Genomic DNA, 10,717 nt, shown 5'->3' with positions numbered 1-10,717 from the left:
TTTTTATTTTCAAATAAAAAAAAATCACAAAAAACAAAACTAACAACTTAACTTTTTCCAAAAAGCTCTGAAAACCAAAGAACTTATTGCCTTTCTCATACTTCTCGAAACCCTCTTCCTCTTGACACCTCTTCCGTACCAAGATCCTATTTCCTCCATCCACTTCCGGTCCCATGAGCCATTGTTTTTTCCTCGAAACAAATTGTCCATCGTAATGTCCATCCACGACGAAGCCGCATCTATTCTTAATATATAAAAGTAGGTACATAGGTTTTACCCACATTGTTTCTAAGTTATTTCTCTTCTTCTACTAACACCATGTCAACACCAATGCTTACTTGGCAAAATTTTAGAATCCACCACTCAAATCTTGCCAAATCAACTTTTATTTTCACATAAAAAAAACACAAAAAATAACTAAAAAACACAATAAAAACCAACAAATTAACTTCTTCCAAATCAATCCTTATTTCTAAAACAACAAAAACACAAATTAACATTTAACACAACAAAAGCTCTCAAAACCAAAGAGCTTATTACCTTTCTCAAATCCTCACCCTCTTAGCACCTCTCCGTACCAAGACCCTATTTCCTCCATTCTCTTCCGGTCCCATCCTATTTTCTCTATCCTCTTCCGGTCCTATGAGCCATTGTTTTTTCCTCAAAACAAATTGTACATCGCGATGTCCATCTCCGTCGGAGTCGCATTGCATAAATTGCAGAAACCAAGGCAAACTCCATTCCTCCTCTTGCGGTTTTCCTGCCAGAGCTCGATTCTGGGTCTCAGACTAACGTCACCATTCGGCGCCGCCAACGTAGGAAATTTGTCCTAGGTATCTTCCTAAACATTTTCAACTTTGTCGTTTACTCTTCTCATTGTTCAATAACATTTTCAATAGTCCTATTTATTTGTTATAAATAATAACATTTTAATTGTGAACTCATTGCAAGTAGTACAAGTTTATGTATTTCTCTTTTGTAAAAGGTTCTGTCTAACAGTCACAACAAAAAATAATGTGCATTTAAAATTATTGCTCCCTATATACTATGGATTGTAATATTTCATCATCAAATTATAAATTGTTATTTTACATGTAGAGTCTTCCACAATTTACATTTAGGTGTTCCTCTTTTTCAAATTGTTATTCCACATGTGCAGTATTGCTTCCACAATTTACTTGAAATGAATTATCATTCTTTGATCATGTCTTATTCTCTTTGTTGTAGAAGAATTTGCAGTGGTAATGACAGGCCGAAAGAGTTAATACCCAAAATTGCTAGATGAAAATCAACCAATCACTATTTAATAAAATATTTTAAAAAATTAAAACAAAAAACTCTTATCTATTATTATTCGATTGAAATATCAAATACTAATTAAATGCAATAAACATACATTAAAAGTGTCATAATAATAATAATTATAAAAAATTTCAGTTACACATATTCAAATTCTACAACTTATACAAGACTCTTACTACTCTTCATTTCTTAATCTCTTATACTAATTGTCAAAAATTCCTTAAATTTAATATAACATTTTTATATGTTTTTCATTCTTATTTATTTATTTTTTTCATTATTTACAAACAAAAAACCACAAAAAAAGACAAATTGTAGCCATTAATGCAAATCAAAAAATGAAAAAAAAAAAGAAAATACAATTTTGTATAACTCTAATATAAATAACCTGTCTTTTTTAAAAATAAATACATTCAAAATCTATTTATAATTTGTTCTCTAAAATATTTTTAATATAACATTTATTAAAATATACTATATAGTATAAATAATCTACCTCTCACTCTAGTTTCCATTAATAATCCTATTAAATAATAAAAGAGTATTTATAATAATTAAGTTGTTGATCACATTAACTCTCGTCCATTTTCTTCGCCATTAAACCTTGTCTTGATACAATTTAGTGAATTTACTGCTGGATTTGAAAGGCATCTAACTGATACCAATTTTTCATGTGCAAAAGATACTTTTAGTAATGCATGCTATTTTATGTGGAAAAAATATCCACTAATATAAAGTTGACATAGACAGGAAATTCAATTATATTGATTAAGAAAGTTAAAATTTTCTCATTACAATTATATTCTATCTCAATTAGGTTCATTTTGAGTATGAAATTATTATTGAACACATTTTAAATAAATTTCAATCAGTTTATTAATTATTTGGTGAGCCAAATTTAAGTCTTAAAAATAGACTCAATTATCAAGCAAATTAAGCTTGAGCTATGCCAAACTTAAACTCTGAGTTAGCTCCACTCCTTTTAGAGGAGCTAAATTCAGTTTATTATATGTAGTTATCTCTCTGTTTTCTTTACATATATAAAATAAGACTAGATATCAGATAGAGAAATAATAAATAAAACCAAGGGTGTTTTTAGAGAAATAAACAAAGCAATAATTGAGCCGGCTCAATATAAAAATAACTCAATAATTGACAGGGTAATTGATGGCGTACATCATACATTAATAGAACTAACCACATGACAATTACTGCCTGTGTCTCAACAGTGCGGTAGTTATCAAAGTCTTGAAACTCTGCATTTTCTATAACTATATATTATAGCTACATAGATTTGTTAGGAACAACCACCTACAACCTACTGGTTTCCAATTTGTGTGAAATTTGTAAGGGTAATATTCACATGAATGCATGCAAAATCTTGTATTCACCTTAATTATAAGCACGAACTTCTCCGAAGTTCCTGAAGCATGTTCTTTGCCTCGGCCAGCATGCGGGGGCAAGAAACTTGGTTGGCCCATATATTCCGTAAGCTTCGCAGATTCGTTGTTTCTGTGAGGTAGTCATTGCCCAACTGTCTAACTTCCTCTGCATCCATCAGACTAGCAACTACATTCTGACAACATCAGGTCAAAATCCATATTCAGCCAAATATTTAAGAGGAACAAAAGCAAATCAAAAGTTCAAAACAAGAGGAAGCAAGATGGAAAGTATTGAATTGCATAATCCAATATTGTAATGACAGACAGACACAAAGAAAAAGGGGGATGCAATGTATCAGTGTCAGTATATCAGTTTCTCATCCCAAATAAGATACAAAGACAGTTTGTGTTTTGATCCCTATATTTCAGTCTCGTCTCTCAAACCAAACATTGCCTATAATGGACCACTAACAAGGGATAGCAGTAGCAATGAAAAGGATGCTATAACAAATTGCAATAGCAAGTGTAATCAATATTTCCTTATTAAAATATGGTGGATTTTCTTTTAGTTTTCCCCGTGAAGAATGAATTTGGCTTAATCAGAATGTTAGTGTTATACAAATGTATCAGTGTCAAGTTCCAATTCAAGTTATCTATACTCGATAAAATTTATGATAAACTAATATCACTGCAGCTGCTCCAGATCTGTATGATATATGAAAACTCACCCATACTCTACCAGCACACGCATTGAAGATCATGAATTTGAGGTTGTTTTCGTCATATTGGTAAATGGCGTTGCCAGAAGTAACAGATACAGCAAGATCTTGAAAAGGTGACTCAATAAATAACCCTTGGTTTTTCACAGTAATTTTCTGATAATTCCTCAAAATTCTCCCTAGATTACGAGATGTGGTGGGTTCTTCATGTAGTCTCAACAAGGCTGCTGCCCTTTCAGCATTGGCCCAGCAACAACATGACGATGATCCATCATCTGCATGACACATGAAATGCCGGGTAAAAAACATTAAACAAAATTCTTCACAGATCAGCTGGCAAAAAATGTAGACCCAGAAAATATCATATATAAAAGGGAATCTTGACTCAGATGCTAACAAGCTGTCCTAGAGGTTTCGCAATTCTATGGGGCAATACATGCTTGAATTTTCCAGTGTATCAGTCGATTGTCTATAATCAGGTTCTTGACTCATCTTATTGTGCATTTGTTACTCCAATCTTGTTTTACTAGTTTGGAAATTTCTTTTCTACTTGTTTTCTGAAAGAGGACATCCTAACCAAGAGTCTTTATAATTCTCTTCTTTTTTGAACTTCTTTTTCTATCAAACATTATTTTCAACCAAGTAATTGAATTAGGCATAAATCGCCAGCCCTGAAAAAGATCACTCATTTGATTCTTAGCAAGATATTTAAAATATTGTCCAAGTCCCTGATTGAAAAAGCATTGTCAATGCAGAAATCAAGTTATAAGAAAAAATTATTGGCTCCTAGAAGAAATTCATGAAATGAACAATCAGCGGCAAACCCCATGTTTATCTGAGAGATAATCACACAATTTTATGCTAAGTGAATAAATATGGGCATAAGCATTATTACCAAGGAAAAAAAACCTCATAAGTGTGAAAACTAGGACAGTATCAACTAAAGTGAACATTTCGTTTGTACAATTGAAAGTTGTCTATATCAAACAACTTTTAGTTGATAACTCTTACAGATAGTTTGTATCTTTAGATTAAAAAAATTATAACTTCTGAAAAAGAGGTAATAAAAGAGAATGTGTGAGACCAACACACCTTTATTGTTCTCAATCAAAGCTGTTAGAAAACGTTGATTCGTACAAATAGCACAGCCGAAAATAAAATTAGATGGCAGAAAACAGATACTCAACTAAGCAAAAGAGAAAGAATCAGGAATAGTTTCGAAAATGCACCAAGTTTCACCAGCACGCTTGGTAAAATAAACTGCCAGATCGAAAATGATTCATTTGCTCTTAGCTGACTTTTCCAAAGGAAACATTAACTGATTTTGATCTTAACTTACCCAACAGAAAACCAGCAAGTGGAATGTCAAAAGCAGTAGTGTTCCTCTCCAGAACTAAAATAAAGACTGCGACAACCTGTTACAAGAAGCAGCAATGAATATAATCTCATCTTTGAGTGCACAGATATTAATAGATAAATGCAAAGGAATTTACCCTGCACCGAAGCATTATTTGCTTGTTACTGGGGCACTGATGCAACTGAGAGATCAAACAAGAGACAGAATCTGGAGATGGATTGTATGCATCTTTAAGAAGGCTTAAATTGAAGGACCAGTCAGTGCACTGTTTATCATGTACTTTAATTGACTTTATCACAATAAATGATACAGGCAGTAACATGAATTTATTCTCGGACCTGCAGAACCAACAATCAGAAATCAAATTTGTTACCAAGATTACACACATGAGAAAATGGTGTTGGAAGTAGCACAGATGTGGCAGATTGGCATGGAAGTATACGGTGTCCTTGTCACTGAGATTTCATTTTTAAAATAGTTTGCAACTGCCACATTTTATTGGAGCCCAGTTATTTCAGGCTATGACCTCAATTTCATACCTCGCATCAAGGATTCGATGAAATGTTGCAGTTACACCAGGTCCAAAACCAATTGGATAAGCATGCTTGCTTATAGAACCAAATATCTTCACCTAATAAGAAATGAAATAGCATGACTAAGTTGTAAAAACAAGCACAGCATATATAAATATATAAATTGGGTAAGATGGAATTACACTTACCATATGTTTATGCACTAATACATGAATGCAGAGACTTTTTCTATTTTGAATAAGGCCTTTCAACTGAAGAGAGTCAAGGCTTGCAGCACTTGAACATGCATTGCTTAAACTAGAGCCAATATCATGAATGTCAACCACATCACCCTCAAGAGAAATCAAATTTCCCTCGGGAAACACGAAGTTTGAATTTTGAGAACCACAACAAAGATTAGTCCTTCCTGCTACAATCCCAGGGCCCACAGAAACATTAGCACTCTCTTCTGATACTGCATATTTATGCATTTCACTGTACTCTGATTCGATAATGTTAACATCCAGGAGATCTGTGAGGTTGACAGGGAGATACAGACAAACATCTGAAGAGACATCTGGTGAATCAACATTGGATCTTAGCAAAAATCCTTCAATTTGCTCTTTAGTCAAAATCACATCAGCGCTAGGAGAAACAGAATCTTTTCCAGATATGAATGAAATGCTGAAGATTAGTTTCCCAGAACCAACACGAAATTTAGCACGGCTACCAAAGCCAGCATCTTTCATATTGCAAAAGCAGTCTTTTGTACAATGCTCTATGATGTAACAATCACCAATCTTCAATGACTGAAATGCAGTATAAAAAGGGAATCAATACACCGGTTCACATAGCAAAGGGAAGTGCTATACAGAATTAGTTAATGCCTTCTTTCCTTGTGGCATTCACAGCATAATCTTATACATGATAATAAACTAATACAATACATTGCATATTTAATGTAAGCGGTCTCTTTTGCACTTTGATTTTGTTTTGTTATATTAAAAGGAAAATAAGTGTTAAGAAATAAAAAAGTTATATAAATATATATTCTAATAAATATATTTAGCACCAAATAATATTTAATGTAAATTGTAGGAATATCATATACAATAAAAAATAAACTATAGAACATGTCAAAAAATACATATTTATTAATAGCATTGCAAACAGTATATCCGGTCTTATATTATCATATCAATAAATAAAAAGAGGGGCTATATAAACACATTCAAAAGAGTAAATAAAATACCTGATACGTGAAAAGGCTATCTAATGAGAACTCTAGCAAAACTTTCCTTGCATTTGATTTTGAGTCAAAACTCTTTGTAGATGATTTAGAGCGCACAACAGCAGTACAAATCACATTCTCATGTTGTAGCCTTCTAAAATTGGCCAGACACGATATATCATCAGAACTCAAATCAAAACTTCTTTTGTTCTCTTTTGATATATTCAACAAATTGGAACAAGCTCTCAGCTCATTAATGGAAGTGAAAAAGTCATCCTTCGATGCACATGCTGATTCCTTATCAAGTTTCTGCCTCTTATTGGACCATACTTGCTCCTCATTGTTACCATTAATTAAATAATCGGAGATTTCCTTGGTCTTATCCCTTGAAACATTATATGAATGCAAAATTTCTCTCTTCTCAGAAAGCAACAAATCAAATGGCAAGACTTTCGCCTCAACAGAAGTATTTGACTTGTCTGATTTCATGATATTAGAATACTGCAACAACAAGTAGTGCAAAATTGTTCAATTGTATGTATTATAAACAAAAAACATAACATCCGCACATACTACAACAACAACAACAACAACAACAACAAAGTCTTGTCTCACTAGGTGAAATAAACACAACTATATAACAATGAAACAAATGGGTAAAGCTACATGGAAGAAAGAAAAAAACACAACTCTTTTTTTTAATACAAAACAGTAACAAAGTTTACGGAACATTGAAGCGAGGAGAGGAGCGTGGCTCAAGTGGTTGAGCATTTGTTTCTCTTATGCAAATTATGGTTTTCGAGTCTCCTACTGGATGGGAAAAACCAGTGCCGGAAATACTTTATCACCAGAGTAAGCAACCCAACTCAAACAAAATTAGTTTAAGTCGAAGGGATCCAAATCTGATAGTTCAAACGAATAAAGAATATTCAGAGGCACCTAATAAACTCTTAAAAGACCTATTAGGTGTAGCTTATAATCATATATTCATTTATAAAGAACAGCTATGAGAAAACAGTAGTCAAAGGATTTAAAATCCTAAAAACAAAGGAATTGACATTTTAAACTTACAAAAGCAAGTAAAGTCAACTTGCACATTCTATGATAAAACAACTAATAATCCTATGCTACTTCACAATGAATATTTAATGATAGCTTGCAAAGCAATTAATGGCTGCAAGTTCCTATTAAATGTATGGTTAACATACCTTCCCTTGCAGAGGAAATTTGTGAGATACCCTAAGCAAATGGTAACATCCAGGCTTGGGCACCAGACTTTCATTTTTCTTATCTCTACAAGGGTAACGGGGAAATTTTCTGCATTTTGCATTGTTCCAATGAAAGTAAGCAAAAATTGAGCTGCTTAACTCCCTCTCTCTGGCTGGTTGAATGTAATTGAAGATCGTTCTGCATGATAATGACTCAATCTCAAGCAATTCCAAGCGATCCCCAAGTTCACCTATGCCGTCCACAAAAATATCATACTCTGTCACCTATGAACCCAAAATAGAAAAATCACATAATACTTCAACAATAGGGGGGCGGGGGGAATCACTCATATATTTCTTCAGCATTCCAAGTTAAGGGAAGGTCTGGAATAAGAACATCAATACCACCAGTAGCATCAACCAGCTGCAGTCTGGTAGTCAATGGATTAATCTAAATATTCAAACCAAAATCATGAAAAACCTAATATCAGCAGAATGCCAATAAAATCAAAAGATCTGTGTCAAAACAAAGGTGCGGCCATGATTAATCGACTAAAGAAAATCAAACTGCGATATAAATTTGAATAAGAGAGAATTAACATAGCTACTGCAAAAATGCAGCTTGATTTCAAATATTGAATAATAACCTTTAGATGTCCAAGCAAAGTAATGCCTACATCTTTGCCAGGAATAGTCTTCCTCCCTGGTCTGCTACTATATCTTGCTAGATGAGGTAAAACTCTGGAATGGTTGCCAACAGGCAATAATTTACAGCGGTTTTCTGATTTTAGAGTTCTCTCTAAGGTATCTATACAGTGATGGATGAACACAGACACCGGTATTACCTGCAACAAAGTATTAACAAAAAAGATACAGTAATTTCAAATTTCTAATTGTCAATAACAAATACCTTCAGCTAATAAGAAAAACTAAGTATTCCTTTTCCTTTGGGGTCAAATAGTGGCCATATTTTGTGGAGCACATCTTGTCCAAAATTGATAAACTACCATAAGAAAATTTAACAAAAACAGAAAAGATAAAATAAAGTACCAGTTTCAGGATATTGCAATGCAGATCTCCACTACAGCAGTTCAAATCATGTTTACGGATCCCAATGAAAGAACCATGCTGCCAAAGGAAAAATTACAACCAAATTAATGCATGAAACTTGGTTTCAGTTAAGTTTTCTAACCATCAGTTTGTTAGTATACCTCTGATTGAAACACTGATGGAGGAAGCAGTGAACTGGCATACATCTGAGCAAGCCCTTCTTCCTGAGAAAACATTGCACCAATAGTTCATCAGAATTGGAACATATATAAATCTCCAGGAAAAAATCAAGAATTCCTTGAACCAAAAGGAAGATTACATGTTTGGATCCCAAAATCTCCTTGTCGCTTAAGCTACCAGCAAACATTTTACGTAAGCTTGAGACAAGAAGTAATAGCCTGCCAACCAACAACAGCAATAATGATAAAGGAATAATATACAGCACTCTTTATGACTATTGCTTATAACCATGCTAAAGGACATCAAAATATTTTATACCAGAGTCTTGCAGAAAATGGTAATGACTGAATGAACTGTCCAAGCATACTCTGAGATTTCAAAACTACATTACACCTGCAACACTGAACTGAATTATCACTTTATCTGCAAAAAATATGTAAGGCCAACTATCAAAATGAAATAAGACAGGAACACTCAAGGAAAAATCAATATTAACATTCATGCAAAACATACAAAAAATCAGATAATGGTCGTGTATGACTTCAGTTCGAGCAAGTTGTTGGCACTGGTCCAGTCTCCCTAATTATAAAGCGAAGGTTGACAATATGCACAAAACAAAAACAAAAGATTTCTCATTGACTATACATGAGGTCTCAAAACCACCACACTACACACTCTTATCAATCCTATAAACAAGCAAGATCAATTATGGTAGCAGTACATACGCAGTTTCCAATGGAGAGAATGATTCCACAATAATGCTCGTCTTAACGCAGGCTCCGAGAATTACAATTTTTGTCCATGAAAACTGTGGATCCACAAAATGCACATTTCTCACAGATATCTACAGAATGACAAAGAATTAGGGATGCAATTTAAAGCACATAAAAAAGAAAGGCATCATTTAATATCAAGATAAGTGTTCACTAAACAGAAAATTTTCTTCACTCACAACAGCTCCAACTCTCAAACCATGCATCAGAGTATGCAGTTCATCAGTTAAAAGAAGCCAAACATCATGATCCAACTCCAAAGCCATTCCTTGCATGTAGACACCTTTGATTACGCCAGTGTACGTGCCACATTCACCCTTCATCTTCATACCACTCTTCAAGCAGGGTAGCCATTTCTTGGAAACTCGACACACATGAAGAACCGAGACATCCACGGTCACATGCATGACCCAAGAGTCCTCCTTCGTTATGAAAGCCAATTTCTTCTTTAGCTGTGACACCATAACTCGGTTACCAATTAGCTTAGTCATTGCAGGGTGCCAAGGCGAAGCACCGCCACAAAAATACACTGTCTCCTTTTTAGTAAAAGAATGACCACTATCACTCTCTAAATCGCTTATTAACTCTTTGGAACCGCATAACCTGCACTCACAACACATCAATTGAACCACAAACCCTAACATTTTCACTTTAGAACTCGAATTCAAATCCGAATAGGATACACTAGCAACCATTGTACAAGGGACAACGGAAACAGGGCCAACCGACTCCACCACTCCGTAGACTCGATAACGAGCCTTGGAGTTGTTCCCGTAGCTGCCGCAACTTCGATTCGGCACAAGCGGAATAGAATCCATTTGGTTTGCTTCTTCGTTGGGATCAAGAAAACACCATTTGATGATCTCCAAGAAGCCCGCACGGCTCTTTCCATGGCACTTAAAGGGAACAAAGTTCCAAGCTGTGACGCGGATTTGCTTTCCTAAAGCATAAGCTTGGAATTGGAGGAGGTCGCAGCAGACGGAGGCGGAGTCATCGGAGAATT

The 10,717-nt window shown here is 34.3% G+C and overlaps 1 protein-coding gene across 1 annotated transcript; it reads right to left on the bottom strand.

Annotated features, from left to right (window-relative positions):
- Nucleotides 1–2,431: 2,431 nt before the first annotated feature.
- Nucleotides 2,432–10,715, bottom strand: LOC107471640 (CST complex subunit CTC1; the record flags this gene model as incomplete). The annotated part of the gene is made up of 16 exons (XM_021134126.2): nucleotides 2,432–2,878; nucleotides 3,413–3,678; nucleotides 4,743–4,818; nucleotides 4,897–5,098; nucleotides 5,300–5,391; nucleotides 5,482–6,081; nucleotides 6,525–7,004; nucleotides 7,712–7,998; nucleotides 8,060–8,162; nucleotides 8,359–8,556; nucleotides 8,762–8,839; nucleotides 8,923–8,985; nucleotides 9,081–9,159; nucleotides 9,260–9,334; nucleotides 9,667–9,785; nucleotides 9,894–10,715. Coding segments are annotated over 16 exons (3,720 nt in total), but the record flags the coding sequence as incomplete, so codon positions are not given.
- Nucleotides 10,716–10,717: the final 2 nt, after the last annotated feature.

The sequence above is a fragment of the Arachis duranensis genome, chromosome 10 (assembly GCF_000817695.3).
Source record: "Arachis duranensis cultivar V14167 chromosome 10, aradu.V14167.gnm2.J7QH, whole genome shotgun sequence".
NCBI lineage: Eukaryota > Viridiplantae > Streptophyta > Magnoliopsida > Fabales > Fabaceae > Arachis > Arachis duranensis.
This window is presented reverse-complemented; position numbering and strand designations above follow the sequence as displayed.